Genomic DNA, 16956 nt, shown 5'->3' with positions numbered 1-16956 from the left:
ATTCAATCTCTAAACTCTAGATGGATAATTTTTGTTTCAACCCCATTCTCCAGCCTTCTCCCCGTAACATCTAAACCCTTACCAATGACGAACCTATCAATCTATGCCTTAAATACACCTAATAACCTGCCCTCCACAGCCATCTGTGGGAATGAATTCTGCACTCATTCACCATCCTCTGGCTGAAGCAATTCTTCCTCATCTCAGAGAGATTCCTCCTCACACGCGGGGGCAGTTGGAATTAATATAATTAGTCCACTTGTTAGTAAATATAAACAGAATTGTGTGAAGGTTTTTGGCAATCAAGTCAGAGAGAGCTCTGGAATCGGTCAAACTTAAATAGAACTGAACACAGGAATAAAAGGATTAACGTATCAGGAGCTTCTGATAGCTATAAGCCTGAACTCACTGGGGTTTAGAAGAATGAGAGGGAATCTCATTGAAATATTGAAAGGCCTAGCTTGCGTGGATGTGGAGAGGATTTTTCCTATGGTGACCAGAGGATACAGCCTCAGAATAGAGGGATGTCCATTTAGAACAGGGATGTGGAGGGTAGAAAAGGGTTGTGGAGGTCAAGTTATGGAGAGAAGACAGGAGAAGGAGGTTGAGAGGGATAATAAATCAGCCATGATGGAATGGAGGAGCAGACTCGATGGGCTGAATGGCCTAATTCTGTTCCTATGTCTTATGGTCTGATGCAGTTCCAATATCAGTTTCCACAACTTGTGTAGATTTTGTTCACTCTATTAAAGGATGCAGACATCTCTGGAAATACCAGTATTTGCTGACTGGAATCGGAATTAGTTTTCTGTTGTCACAGGTATCAAGATACAGTGCTTTTCACGTGTTTAAGATGCAGTAAAATCCTTTTTCTTCAGTAACCTCCATCTCTGTCCTGTGCTCCAACCTTTCGATCTGAACATCACCCAATCCATCCTTCCCAATATTTGCCCTCTTCACCTCCTTCCCTTTATTCCGAGGCCCACTGTCCTCATCCATCAGATGCCATCTTCATCAGCCCTTTGTTAATTTCACCTCCCAGTCCTGCTTTTGTCACCTCACTTGGATCCACCCATCAGCTGCCAGTTCTTGTCCCTTTCCTTCCCCACACCTTCTTATTCTGGTATCTCCGTCGATGCTGCCAAATTTCCAGCACCTTCCCTCTCACTTAGTCTCACCTATCACCTGTACTACTACCCCTCCCTCGGCTTCATATTCTGGCTTCAGCCCCCTTCCTTTCCATCCTGATTAAAAGACCATAAGACACAGGAGCAGAATGAGGCCACTTAACCCACTGTGTCTGCTCTGCCATTCCACAATGGCTGATCTACTATCCCTCTCAACCCCATTCTTCTGCCCCATTGCCTTTGACACCCTGACTAATCAAGAACTTTTAAATATACCCAATGACTTGGTCTCCATAGCCATTTATGGCAATGAATTCCAGATTTACCATGCTCTCTGGCTAAAGAAATCCCTCCTCATCTCTGTTCTAAATGGGCATCCCTCTATTCTGAGACTGGGACCTCTAGTCCTAGACACCCCTACCATAGGAAACATCCTCTGCACATACACTCTATCTGTGTCCTCTGGTCCTAGACTCCCCACCACAGGAAACATCCTCTCCACATCCACTCTATCTGTGTCCTCTAGTCCTAGACTCCCCCACCACAAGAAACATCCTCTCCACATCCACTCTATCTGTGTCCTCGGGTCCTAGACTCCCCCACCATAGGAAACATCCTCTGCACTTACACTCTATGTAGACCTTTCAATATACAAAAGGTTTTAATGAGATGCCTCCTCATTCTTCTGAACTCCAGCAAATATAGGCCCAGAGCCATCAAATGCTCCTGAAAAAGGGTCTTAGCCTGAAATATCGACTGGTTATTCCCCTCCATAGATGCTGCCTGACCTGCTGAGTTCCTCCAGCATTTAGTGTGGGTTCTTCAGATTTCCAGCATCTGTGGAATTGCTTGTGTTTACAAGGGTATTTGATGTTTTCCTCTCACAGTGTTAGTCAAACTGAGCTACTTTCTTTACATCCAAAGCTTCCGCTCCTCTATTACTCATCCCAACACTCTAATTATCCCCCCCATTCAGCCTGTAATTATTGTTATTCTTATCACAAAATTAATACGTTCACAAACAGCCCTTCCTGATCCCGATGTTACTCACCAAAGGGTGCCCAGCTACACCACGTGTCATTGGAGAAGGGTTTTCCCAGCAGCTTAGCTTGAATCAAATGTTCCTTGTAGCTGTACAGTTCGATTTCATTGGCCAGTGCACAATTCTTATGCAATGCACTCTATAAAGAAACAGAGTTCAATATAAACCAGGTGGACGGACGGACACACACACAGACACACATTAAAGAGACCTTACACAGGATATTGGGTAGTTAAAGTGTATGGCATACTTGCCTTTATTAGTCAGGGCATGAAGTTCAAAAGTCATTAAAAGTCAAGACGGAGGAAGAGGCGGTTGACTCACAAATAGAGAAAGCTTGGAGACAGTGCGAGAGGGAGGATAGGCAGGTGATAGAGAAGGGACGCGCTCAGACCGATGGTTTGAGATGTGTCTATTTTAATGCAAGGAGTATTATAAACAAAGTGGATGAACTTAGAGCGTGGATCAGTACTTGGAGCTATGATGTTGTGACCATTACAGACTTGGATGGTGCAGGGGCAAGTGCCAGGCTTTAGATGTTTCAGAAAGGATAGGAAGGCAGGCAAGAGAGGTGGGGGTGTGGCACTGTTGATCAGAGATAGCGTCACGGCTGCAGAGAAGGAGGAAGTCATGAAGAGATTGTCTACGGAGTCTCTGTGGGTGGAAGTTAGGAACAGGAAGGGGTCAATAACTCTAATGGGTGTTTTTTATAGACCACCTAGGAGCAACAGGGACATCGAGAAGCAGATAGGGAAACAGATTCTGGAAAGGTGTGATGATAACAGGGTTGTCATGATGGGAGATTTTAATTTCCCAAACATTGATTGGTATCTCCCTAGAGCAAGGGATTTAGATGGGGTGGAGTTTGTTAGATAAGCCTACAAGAGGAGAGGCTGTACTTGATCTGCTATTGGGAAATGAATCTGGTCAGATGTCAGGTCTCTCAGTGGGACAGCATTTTGGAGATAGTGATCATAATTCTATCTCCTTTACCATAGCATTTAATTGGAGTAAGGGGAAATATGAGGATATCAGGCAGGAACTTGGAAGCATAAATTAGGAACAGATGTTCTTAGGGAAATGTACGGCAGAAATGTGGCAAATGTTCCGAGAATATTTGTGTGGAGTTCTGCATTGGTATGTTCTAATGAGACAGGGAAAGGATGGTAGGGTACAAGAACTGTGGTGTACAAAGGCTGTTGCAACTCTAGTCAAGAAGAAAAGAAAAGCTTACCAGCAGTTCAAAAAATTTGGTAATGATAGAGATCTAGAGGATTATAAGGCTAGCAGGGAGGAGCTTAAGCATTTGGCGGACAGAATTAACGAGAACCCCAAGGCATTCTACAAGTATGTGAAGATCAAGAGGATAAGACGAGAGAGAATAGGACCATTCAAGAGTGACAGTGGAAACGTGTGAATGGAACCGGAGGAAATAGCAGAGGTACTTAATGAATACTTTGCTTCAGTATTCACTTCGGGAAAGGATCTTGGCGATTGTAGGGATGACTTACAGCAGACTGAAAAGCTTGAGCATACAGATATTAAGAAAGAGGATGTGCTGGAGCTTTTAGAAAGCATCAAGTTGGATAAGTCACTGGGACCAGACAAGATGTACCCCAAGCTACTGTGGGAGGCGAGGGAGGAGATTGCTGAGCCTCTGGCAATGATCTTTGCATCATCAATGGGAACGGGAGAGGTTCCCGAGGATTGGAAGATTGTGAATGTTGTTCCTTTATTCAAGAAAGGGAGTAGAGATAGCCCAGGAAATTATAGACCAGTGACTCTTACTTTAGTGTTTGGCAAGTTGTTGGAGAAGATCCTGAGAGGCAGGATTTATGAACGTTTGGAGAGGCATAATTGAATAAGAATAGTCAGCATGGCTTTGTCAAAGGCAGGTCGTGCCTTACGAACCTGACTGAACTTTTTAAGGATGTGACTATACACGTTGATGAAGAAAGACCAGTAGATGTAGTGTATATGGATTTCAGCAAGGCATTTGATAAGGTACCCCATGCAAGGCTTATTGAGAAAGTAAGGAGGCATGGGATCCAAGGGGACAGAGATTTGTGAATCCAGAACTGACTTGCCCACAGAAGACAAAGTGTAGTCATATTCTACATGGAGGCCAGTGACCAATGGTGTGCCTCAGGGATCTGCTCTGGGACCCTTACTCTTCCTGATTTTTATAAGAGACCTGGATGAGGAAGTGGCGTGTTGTGTTAGTAAATTTGCTGATGACACAAAGGTTGGGAGTGTTGTGGATAGTGTGGAGTTCTGTCAGAGGTTACAGTGGGGCATTGATAGGATGCAAAACTGGGCTGAAAAATGGCAGATGGAGTTCAACCCAGATAAGTGTGAGGTGCAAACATGAGGAAATCTGCAGATGCTGGAAATTCAAACAACACACACAAAATGCTGGTGGAACACAGCAGGCCAGGCAGCATCTATAGGGAGAAGAACTGTCAATGTTTTGGGCAGAGACCCTTCGTGTAGTCCTGACGAAGGGACAGATACTAAGAGAGTTGAAAGTAGTGGGGCGAGGGGGAAATGTGAAATGATAGGAGAAGACCGGAGGGGGTGGGATGAGGCTAAGAGCTAGAAAGGTGATTGGCGAAAGTGATACAGAGCTGGAGAAGGGAAAGGATCATGGGACGGGAGGCCTCGGGAGAAAGAAAGGGGGAGGGGAGCACCAGAGGGAGATGGAGAACAGGCACAGTGATGGGCACAGAGAGAGAAAAAAAACAAACAACTAAATATGTCAGGGATGGGGTAAGAAGGGGAGGAGGGGCATTAATGGAAGTTAGAGAAGTGAATGTTCATGCCATCAGGTTGGAGGCTACCCAGCCGGTATTTAAGGAGTTGTCCCTCCAACCTGAGTGTGGATTCATCTTGACAGTGGTGGAGGCCATGGATAGACATATCAGAATGGGAATGGGATGTGGAATTAAAATGTGTGGCCACTGGGAGATCCTGCTTTCTCTGGCAGACTGAGCATAGGTGTTCAGTGAAATGGTCTCCCAGTCTGCGTCGGGTCTCACCAATATATAAAAGACCACACCGGGAGCACTGGATGCAGTATACCACACCAGCCGACTCACAGGTGAAGTGTCGCCTCACCTGGAAGGACTGTCTGGGGCCCTGAATGGTAGTATGGTAGTGAGGGAGGAAGTGTAAGGTCAGGTGTAGCACTTGTTCCGCTTACAAGGATAAGTGCCAGGAGGGAGATCGGTGGGAAGGGATGGGGGGGGACGAATGGACAAGGGAGTCGCATAGGGAGCGATCCCTGTGGAAAGCAGAAGGGGGGGAGGGAAAGCTGTGCTTGGTAGTGGGATCCCGTTGGAGGTGACAGAAGTTACGGAGAATTCGTTGGACCTGGAGGCTGGTGGGGTGGTAGGTGGATGGGGTGAGGGCAGGTGTGCGGGAAATGGGAGAGATGCGTTTGAGAGCAGAGTTGATGGTGGACAAAGGGAAGCCCCTTTGTTTAAAAAAGGAAGACATCTCCTTCATCCTGGAAAGAAAAGCCTCATCCTGAGAGCAGATGCGATGGAGACGGAGAAATTGTGAGAAGGGGATAGCCTTTTTGCAAGAGACAGGGTGGAAAGAGGAATGAGAGAGTCTGTGAGAGTCTGTAGGCTTATAGTAGATATCAGTAGATAGGCCGTCTCCAGAGATGGGGACAGAAAGATCAGGAAAGGGGAGGGAGGTGTCGGAAATGGACCAGGTAAGATATCAGTAGATAAACCGTCTCCAGAAGTGTGAGGTGGTTTATTTTGGTATGTCAAAATGGCAGAATATAGCATTAATGGTAAGACTCTTGGCAGTGTGGAGGATCAGAGGGATCTTAGGGTCCGAGTCCATAGGACACTCAAAGTTGCTACGCAGGTTGACTCTGTGGTTAAGAAGGCATACGGTGTATTGGCCTTCATCAATCATGGGATTGAGTTTAGGAGCCGAGAGGTAATGTTGCAGCCATATAGGGCCCCAGTTAGACCCCACTTGGAGTACTGTGCTCAGTTCCGGTCACCTCACTACAGGAAGGATGTGGAAACCATAGAAAGGGTGCAGAGGAGATTTACAAGGATGTTGCCAATTTACAAGGATTGGGGAGCATGCCTTATGAGAATTAGTTGAGTGAACTTGGCCTTTCCTCCTTGGAGCGACAGAGGATGAGAGGTGACCTGATAGAGGTGTATAAGATGTGGATAGTCTGAGGCTTTTTCCCAGGGCTGAAATGGTTGCCACAAGAGGGCACAGTTTTAAGGTGCTTGGAAGTAGGTACAGAGGAGATGTCAGGGGTAAGTTTTTTACGCGGAGAGTGGTGAGTGCATGGAATGGACTGCTGGCGACAGTGTTGGAGGCGGATATGATAGGGTCATTTAAGAGACTTCCGGATATATACATGGAGCTTAGAAAAATAGAGGGCTATGGGTAACTCTAGGTAAATTCTAAGGTAAGGACATGTCCAGCATAGCTTTGTGGGCCGAAGGGCCTGTATTGTGCTGTAGGTTTTCTTTGTTTCTTTATTTCTAAATTATATTGTAGCTTTATAAAACTCTAGTTAGGCTGCATCTGGAGTACTACACACAGTTCTGGTCACCCCATTATAGGCAGGATGTTAAGGTTCTGGAGAGGGCAAGGGAGAGGTTTGCCAGTACGCTGCCTGGTTTAGAGGGCATGTGCTATAATTAGAGGTTGAACAAACGTAGCTTGTTTTCTCTGGAGTGGCAGAGGCAGGGGAAAGATCTGAAAGAGATTTTTAAGATCATGAGAGGCATAAATAAGGTAGACAGACAGTATCTTTTTCCCAGGTTACGTCTAATACTAGAGGGCATGCAGTTAAAGTGAGAGGGATTAATTTCAAGAGAGATGTGACAAGTAAGTTTGTTTGTTTTTTTTTACACAGAGAGTGGTGTGTGCCTGGAATGTGTTACATGGGGTGGTGGTAGAGGCAGATACATTAGGGAGCTTTAAGAGATGTTTAGATAGACACATAAACATGGAGACATAGAAAACATACAGCACAATACTGGCCCTTTGGCCCACAAAGCTGTGCCAAAAATGTCCCTACCTTAGAAATTACTAGGCTTACCCATAGCCCTCTATTTTTCTGAGCTCCATGTACCTATCCAAAAGTCTCTTAAAAGACCCTATCGTATCCGCCTCCACCACCGTTGCTGGCAGCCCATTCCACGCACTCACCACTCTCTGAGTAAAAAACTTCCCCCTGACATCTCTTCTGTACCTACTCCCCAGCACCTTAAACCTATGTCCTCTTGTGTCAGCCATTTCAGCCCTGGGAAAAAGCCTCTGACTATACACACGATCAATGCCTCTCATCATCTTATACACCTTTATCAGGTCACCTCTCATCCTCCATCGCTCCAAGGAGAAAAGACAGAGTTCACACAACCTATTCTCATAAGGCATGCTCCCCAAACCAGACAACGTCCTTGTAAATCTCTTCTGCACCCTTTCTATAGTTTCCACATCCTTCCTGTAGTGAGGCAATCAGAACTGAGCACAGTACTCCAAGTGGGATCTGACCACAGTCCTATATAGCTGTAACAGATGGATAGATAGATAGATAGATAGATACTTTATTCATCCCCATGGGGAAATTCAACTTTTTTCCAATGTCCCATACACTTGTTGTAGCAAAACTAATTACATACAATACTTAACTCAGTAAAAAATATGATATGCATCTAAATCACTATCTCAAAAAGCATTAATAATAGCTTTTAAAAAGTTCTTAAGTCCTGGCGGTAGAATTGTAAAGCCTAATGGCATTGGGGAGTATTGACCTCTTCATCCTGTCTGAGGAGCATTGCATCGATAGTAACCTGTCGCTGAAACTGCTTCTCTGTCTCTGGATGGTGCTATGTAGAGGATGTTCAGAGTTATCCATAATTGACCATAGCCTACTCAGCGCCCTTCGCTCAGCTACCGATGTTAAACTCTCCAGTACTTTGCCCATGACAGAGCCCGCCTTCCTTACCAGCTTATTAAGACGTGAGGCGTCCCTCTTCTTAATGCTTCCTCCCCAACACGCCACCACAAAGAAGAGGGCGCTCTCCACAACTGACCTATAGAACATCTTCAGCATCTCACTACAGACACTGAATGACGCCAACCTTCTTAGGAAGTACAGTCAACTCTGTGCCTTCCTGCACAAGGCATCTGGCTCCTAAATTCAATTCCTCAATTAATGAAGGCCAATACACCGTACGCCTTCTTAACCACAGGGTCAACCTGCACAGCTGCTTTGAGCATCCTATGGACTCAGACACCAAGATCCCTCTAAACCTCCATACTGTCAAGAGTTTTACCATAAATACTATATTCTGCCATCATATTTCACCTACCAAAATGAACCACTTCACACTTATCTGGGTTGAACTCTATCTGCCACTTCTCAGCCCAGTTTTGCATCCTATCAATGTCCCAATGTAACCTCTGACAGCCTTCCACACTATCCACAACACCCCCAACCTTTGTGTCATCAGCAACTTACTAACCCATCCCTCCACTTCCTCATTCATGTCATTTATAAAAGTCACGGAGTAAGGGTCCCAGAACAGATCCCTGAGGCACTCCACTAGTGACTGACCTCCATGCAGAATATGATCCTTCTACAACCACTCTTTGCTTTCTGTGAGCAAGCCAGTTCTGGATCCACAAAGCAATGTCCCCTTGGATCCCATGCCTCCATACTTTCTCACTAAGCCTTCAATGGGGTACTTTATCAAATGCCTTGTTGAAGTCCATATACACTACATCTACTGCTCTTCCTTCATCAATGTGTTTAGTCACGTCCTCAAAAACGTCAGTCAGGCTCGTAAGACACGACCTGCCTTTGCGAAGCCATGCTGACCATGCTACTCCAGACTTCCTGTGCTTGGTCCATATCCCTCTCACCCCGCCCTTCTGTGTCCCTTACGGTACAGAGGCTCAAATGCACAGTATCATAAGAAGCTGCAGAAGGCTGTGGGTTCAGCCAGCTCGGGCATAACCCTCACCCACCATCAAAGACATCGTCAAGAAATGTTGCCTTAAGAAGGTGCTATCCATCATGAAGGACCCTCAGATTTCTGACAGTCCATGACCCATGAATACAACCTTACTCTTTCTTTTTTTGCATTATTTATTTATTTTGTAATTTATAGTAATTTTGTCTTTGCTCTGTACTGCTGCCACAAAATAGTAACCATCACATTATATATACTGCCTGAATAGAGAGCCTCATGTCATATGAGGAGAGGCTGAGCAAGCTGGGCTTTTCTCTTTGGAGTGAGAGGTGTCGTGATAGAAGTGTACAAGATGACAAGAGTCAAAGATCGAGTGGACAGTCAGAGATTTTTTCCAAGGGCAGAAATGGCTAATATGAGGGGACATAATTTTAAGGTGATTGGAGGGGGGGATGTCAGGGGTAAGTAATTTACACAGAGAGCAGTGGGTGCATTGAAAGTTCTGCCAGGGGGAGTGGTAGAGGGAGATACATTAGGAGCATTTAAGAAACTATATAGGCACATGGATGATAGAAGAATGCAGGGTTCAGCGGGAGGGAAGAATTAGAATGATCTCAGGGTAGATTGAAAGATTGGCACAGCATTATGGGCTGTAATGTTCTGAGTTCTGTATATAAGATACTGACAACAAACCTGACTCACCTGCCCATCTCCTCCCTCTGGTGCCTAGCTCCTTCCCTTTCTCCCATGGTCTACTCTCCTCTCCTATCAGCTTCCTTTGGTTTTACCTTCACCTTTTACTTTAATCATCTCCCTGCTTTTCACTTCATACCATCCCCCCCTCCACACATCTGCCTTCACCTATCACCTTCTATCTAGTCTTCTTCCTCTTCCCCCACCTTCTTATGCTGGCTTCTTTCCCTTTCCTGATAAATGGTCTCGGCCAGAAACATTGACTGATTATTCATTTCCATAGATACCTAAAGAGTTTCACCAGCATTTTGTGTGTTGCTGTGGATTTCCACTATCTGCAGGACCTTGTGTTTATAAACCAAATTCTGATTCTTAAATGAAATTATTGTACCTGCCTCAACCACTTCCTCTGGCAGCTCACTCCATGAACTCACCACCGTCTTTGTGAAACTCTGAAAGCTTCAGGCAATACAGGAATTCATTTGTTCTCTGGTGAATTTCACAATAAACTAATCCAAATCATTGAGAAACTTTCTACCAAGTCCCAGTATGAACCAACATTCTACCCACACAGCTGAGAATATTAAGGGGAGGCTTAAAGAAGTCCCAAATCTATTTCAGTGTCAGAAGGATCAGGTAATGGGCCAGGAAACAGAGGGAAGATGAGGAGTAAGTTCTTTCAGTTTGGAAAGTGTTGGCAAAAAGCAGTTATTACTGTATTAGCTATATGATAAGACAAGACCATAAGATATAGGAGCAGAATTAAATCATTTAGCAAATTGGGTCTTCTCCACCATTTCATCAATTTCTGATCCATTTTCCCTCTCAGCCCCAATCCCCCGCCTTCTACCCATATCATTTCATGCCCTGACCAATCAAGAACCTATCAACCCCTGCCTTAAATATAACCAATCACTTGCACCATTCTAGCACAGGCTGTGTAGTTAAAGAAGATTAATCTGATTTTTATTGCTTCATTATTTCACCCTATCAGGGAAATTTTTTTGGTTCTTTTCTCTCCACCACTCTGCTACCTGGAATACACAAGGTAGCTAATATACAAACATTATTCATATGTCTATAAGGAGACACTAGGCACAGGAATGTCACCAAATACCCCAAAATTCTTTTTTTATTTTTCCAGGAAATCAGTTGCTCCAGATTCTAGCAAAATACTTGTAAATGTCTACAGATGTCCAGCAATCTAACGGGTTGCATCACCCCTTTTATGGAGGCTCCAATGCACAGGTTCGCAAAAGGCTGCAGAGAGTTGTAGCCTCAGCCAGCTCCATCACAGGCATAACCCTCCACACCATCCAGAAAGTGATATCCATCAGGAGGGAATCTCATCATCTACGACATGCCCTCTTCTCATTACTACCATCGAGCAGGTGGTACAGGAGCCTGAAGACTCACACTCAAAGACTCCAGAACAGTTTCTTCCCCTCCTCTATCAGGGTTCTGAATGGTCCATAAACAGTACCTCATAATTTTGCCTTCTTTCTGCATGAAGTTCAGAATACTGCCCGGTTATTCCTTTTTCTTTTGTAATTTCTAGTAATTTTATGCCTTTATGCTGCATTGCTGCCCCAAACAAGTTTCATGACTCGAATATAAAACCAAGGATGCAATATTGAGGCTTTATAAGGCCTCACTTGGAGATGTGAGCAGTTTTTCAGAAAAGATGTGCTGACGTTGGAGAAGGTTCAGAGGAGGTTCACGAGAATGATTCCGGGAGTGAAAGGGTTATCATAAGAGGACCAATTGACAGCTCTGGACCTGTTCTCACTGGAATTCAGAAGAATGGGGGGGGGGGGGGGGAATCTCATTGAAACCTGTCAAATATTCAAAGGCCTCAATAGAGTGGTAGGAGAGGATGTTTCTATGGAGGGTGAGTTTAGGACCAGAGGACACATTCTCAGAATAGAGGGACATCCATTTAGAAGAGAAATTTCTTTAGTCAGAGGGTAGTGAATCTATGGAATTTGTTGTCATAGATAGATGTGGAGACCAAGTCATTAGTTAGAGGTTGATAGGGTCTTAATTAATCAGAGCATGAAGTGTTATAGTGTGAAGGCAGGAGAATGGAGTTGAGAGGGAAATGGATTAGCCATGATGAAATGTCAGATGAAACTTGATGGGCCAAATGGCCTAATTCTGCTCTCATATCTTGTGGTCTTACATCAGTCAGTGATAATAAACTTGATTCTGTTTCGCTTTTTCTGTCCTCCTCAGTTCTGATACTGGATCGGATCGGATCGGAGCCGAGCCGAGCCTTACATTACATTACAGAATGTCTCTCTGGAGCTTACTGCGCTCTCCCTATTCTTTTTCTCTTTTCCCAAACAAGATTCCCCTCTCCCTGCCCCCTTCCCACTCTCCGTCCACAATAGAGACCCATATCAGAGTCAGGCTTATCAATCCTTACATATGTCATGAAATTTGTTTTTTTTTTGTGACAGCTGTACAGTGCAATAGATAAAGTTACTACAGTACAGTGCAGAGGTCTCAGGCATTGTAGCTATATATGTGTACCTAAGACTTTCACACAGTACTTTATGTCTTGTTATCTGGTGTCTTTTTATTGTGATCAAAGTACATATGGATCATCCTGTGGACATACTCAGCAAAGGTTTAGAATAGTAACTATAACAGAATCAATTAAAGTTCAACCATGGTGCAAAAGACAACAAACTGTGCAAATGTAAATATGAACAAATAGCAATAAATAATGAGAACATGAGATAATGAGATAAAGTGTCCTTAAAGTGAGATCATTGGTTGTGGGAACATCTCAATGGATGGGCGAGTGAGAGAAGTTATCCCCTTTTGTTCAAGAGCCTGATGGTTGAGGGGTAATAACTATTCCTGAATGTGGTGGTGTGAGTCCCGAGGCTCTTGTATCTTCTACCTGATGGCAGCAGTGAGAAAAGAGCATGGCCTGGGTGGTGGGGGTCCTTGATGATGGATGCTGCTTTCCAATGCTGGGTTGAACGGTTGGGTAGGCTGCATCGGATCTGGAATAACAGTTATTTCAATTCCCCTTTACACTTGTGTACTGGAAATGACATTAATCGATCTTGATAATAAATTCACTTTGAACATTGATTTAGTGCCAGAATAAGGGAGATAAAGAAAGCTGTTTTGGTGATATGCCTCTAAGGAGAGATTGTTTCTCGTCTGCAGAAAGTGAGAAGAATTCAAGACAGAATTAAAATAAAACCATTTATGATTGCTTTTTTAAAAATCATTCATAGGGCATTGCCTTTGCTGATGTGGCCAGTGTTGATTAGCTTGCTCTGATAAGAACATGAAAAAGTGAATCATTTGCAAAGCCAGACTTTCACTGCATTGTTCGACACTCCAGTGGGTCAAATATCTTGCACTACTGTCAGTCAACAATCTTGCCCTATCACAGCCCTATCTAACCTTCAAGGGAACCACATGCACTGCCTGAAACAGTTTTCAAAATCAAAACTAATTTATTATCAAAGTACATATATGTCACCATATACAACCCTGAGATTGATTATCTTGCAGGCAGTTACAGGAAAATAAAGACATACAATAGAATTTATGAAAAACCATACATAAAGACTGACAAAAAATCTAATTGCAGACAAAAGGTAAATAGTGCAAACTAAATAAATAAAAGAAACTGAAAACATGAGATGTGGAGTCTGTGAAAATGACTCCAAAGGTTATGGAATGAATTCAAAGTTGAGGAGGGTGAAGTTATCCTCACTGGTTCAGGAGCCTGATGATTATAGGGTAGTAACTGACCCTGGACCTGGTGGTGTGGGACCTAAGGCTCCTGTACTTCCTGCCCGATGGTGGTAGCCAAATAGAAAAAGGGAGTAGATACAATAGACACAAAATGCTGACCCAAAATGGCGACTGTTTATTCCCCACTAAGAATGCCTCCTGACTTGCTGAGTTCCTCCAGCTTTTTGTGTGTGTTCCTCAAGTTTACCAGCATCTGCAGAATCCCTTGTGCAAAGAAAGTGCATTTAAGTTTTAGGCAGCTGAAAGTTAGAGATAAGATTAGCTGTATTTGTCACACGTACCTCAAAATATAGAGTGAAGTGTGTCGTTTGTGTCAGATCAGAGAGGATTGGGCTGAGGGTAGCCTTGAGTTTTGTCAAGCTTCCAATGCCAACATAGCATGTCCACAACTCACTAACCCGAACCTACACATCTTTGGAATGTGGAAGGAAACTGGAGCAACTTCAGGAAAACCACACGGAAATGGGGAGAACATACAAGCTCCTTCCAGACTGATTGGTGACCACTGGTGCTGTAAAGTGATTGCATCAACCATTACGCTACTGTATCACTCTACAAGCTGGCTTCCAGCTCAAACCATTGCCCTCTAATCCACTAAGGGAATTTGTAGAATATAAAGAAAGCAGGAGAGAGCTTAAAGAGAGAAATCAGACAGACAGACAGACAGACATACTTTATTGATCCCGAGGGAAATCGGGTTTCATTACAGCCGCACCAACCAAGAATAGTGAGGAAATATAGCAATATAAAACCATAAATAATTAAATAATAATGTTAATCATGCCAAGTGGAATTAAGTCCAGGACCAGCCTATTGGCTCAGAGTGTCTGACACTACGAGGGAGGAGTTGTAAAGTTTGATGGCCACAGGTAGCAATGACTTCCTATGATGCTCAGTGTTACATCTCGGTGGAATGAGTCTCTGGCTGAATGTACTCCTGTGCCTAACCAGTACGTTATGGAGTGAATGGGAGTCATTGTCCAAGATGGCATGCAACTTGAACAGCATGAGCACTCAGCCTCAGAATAGAGGGATGTCCAATTAGAACAGAGGAATTTATTTAGCCAGAGGGTGGTGAATAAGTGGCATTTATTGCCACAGACGACTGTGTAGGCCAAAGTATATTTAAAATGGAGATTGTTAGGTTCTTGATTAGTAAAGGTGTCAAAGGTTACAGAGAAACAGCAATAGAATGGGGTTGTGAAGGACAATAAATCAGCCATGATGGAATGTTGGAGTAAACTCGATGGACTGAATGGCCTCATTCTCCTCCCATGTCTTATGCTCTCTGAAATACCTAGCCTAATGCAATTCTAGCCTCCTGATCATCCCATTTTATTTGTTGCCATACCCATGAAGTCCAGTACTCCGGGATTCTAGTCCTAAACTTCTTCACCTCCAGACCCCCCTCATTTAAGGTACACCTCACAAGCCAACTATGAGATAACATTAGACTGAATTCATGGCCACCTGCCTTTCTAACATTTTACATGGCTCAATAATTTTTGTTTATATCGCTCGTGAACCAACATGGGAATGTCACACAGATATTGAGTACATAGAGGTGAGAGCTTTTGCACATTTTAGACCAGTGACCATCAGACTAGGAGGTAGAATTTGGCTATTCAGCCCATCGAGTCTGCACCACTATTCCATCATGGTTGATTTACTATCCCTCTCAATCCCATTTTCCTACCTTCTCCTTTGATGCCCTGATTAATCAAGAACCTATCAACCTCCACTTTAAATATACCCAATGACTTGGCCTCCACAGCTGTCTTTAGCAGTGAATTCCACCGATTCACCACCCCAGCCAAGGAAATGTTTCCTCATCTCTGTTCTAAAGGGATGACCTTCAATTCTGCAGCTGTGTCCTCAAGTCCAAGACTCCCCCACTATAAGGAACATCCTCTGTATATTCACTGTCTAAATCTTTCAATATTCGATAGGTTTCAATAAGATCCACCTTGATTCTTCTAAACTGCAAGGAGTACAGGCCCAGACCATCAGACACTCGTCATATGCTAACCCTTTCATTCCTGGAATCATTCTCATAAATCTGCTCTAGACCCTCTACAAGCCCAGCACATCCTTTCTTAGATAAAGGGTTCAAAACTGCTCATATATTCCAAGTGTGATGTGACCAATTCCTTATAAAGTCTCAGCATTACATCTTTTTCTAGCCCTCTCAAAATGAATGCTAACATTGCAGTTGCCTTCTTCACCACTGACTCAATTTTCAGCAAGATTAATTTACACACTTCCTTATGTGCAAATCACCCAACTGAACTTTCCTTATCTTGGATTGCCAGAAACATTTCAGGACAATTATGCAGGCTTTCCTGTTAGAGGTTTGCAAGTATTGATTTTCAAGACGGCTGTTTCAAGATCAGCTCGTAGACCTGCTTTCCCTTCAGTGCAGAGCCTTGACCAAATGATGGGACCTCAATTTGCTACAACTTTTCCTCCAGCCATTTCATTCTTTATCTATGACAGAACCACTTCAAAATATTCCCTGAGCTTCCAAAAGGAAACTCCAAGTCTGAAGTAAGGAATGGGAGAAACAAACCAAACAGTTTTAAAGAAGGGCAGAAATATAGAAAGCATCTGAAGTGGATGTATTACAGATTGGTACAGCAACTGCTCTGCACATGACTGCAAGAAACTACAGTGCTGTGGACAGCGATCATGAAATACACCACCCACCCCAGACAACCCTTCTTCTCACCTCTCCCTTAGGGGAGAAAATGCAAAAGCCTAAAAATATGTACCACCAGGCTCAAGATCAGGTTCCACCCTACATTTTAAGATTATTGAACAATGCCCTAGTACAATAAAATGGATTTTTCATCTCACAATTGACACTATTATGGCCTTGCACCAGTATTTGCCTACACTGCACTTTCTCTGTGACTACAACACTTTATTCTGCATTGTTACTGTTTTTCCTTTTATGATCCAAGGAAACTTGGCTGTGAGAATTCAGAATGGGCTTGCCCATATTGAACTGCACACAACACTCCAAATTTGGCCTTACGTCTGTTACAACATCAACAAAACACCCCATCTTCTCAAAGTTCAAAGTCAATTAGTATATGCCCCCCCCCCACAGAGCTCTGAGATATGTTTTCTTGTGGGCATACACAGTAAGTCCAAAAACCACAATAGAATCAATGAAAGACCACACCCTACAGGACGACATACAACCAAGGTAAAAAATACAAGAATAATAAAAAGAGAAAAATAATAATGATAAATAAATAAGCAATAAATATTGAGAACATGAGATGAAGAGTCCTTGAAAGAGAGTCCATAGTTAGTGGGAGTATTTCAGTGATGG

The 16956-nt window shown here is 43.5% G+C and overlaps 1 protein-coding gene across 2 annotated transcripts in view; it reads right to left on the bottom strand.

Annotated features, from left to right (window-relative positions):
• Positions 1-16956, bottom strand: part of LOC140727457 (glucose-6-phosphate exchanger SLC37A1-like) — a 103987-nt gene that overhangs the window by 71973 nt on the left and 15058 nt on the right. For both annotated transcript variants that reach the window (XM_073044763.1, XM_073044764.1), the window contains one exon: positions 2179-2308. In XM_073044763.1, the coding sequence (XP_072900864.1) occupies positions 2179-2308 (130 nt within the window). The remainder of the gene's footprint in view (positions 1-2178; positions 2309-16956) is intronic.

Source organism: Hemitrygon akajei, chromosome 5 (assembly GCF_048418815.1).
Source record: "Hemitrygon akajei chromosome 5, sHemAka1.3, whole genome shotgun sequence".
Taxonomy (NCBI): Eukaryota; Metazoa; Chordata; class Chondrichthyes; order Myliobatiformes; family Dasyatidae; genus Hemitrygon; species Hemitrygon akajei.
Note: the sequence above shows the minus strand (reverse complement) of the source record. Positions and strands in the feature narration are given on the sequence as shown.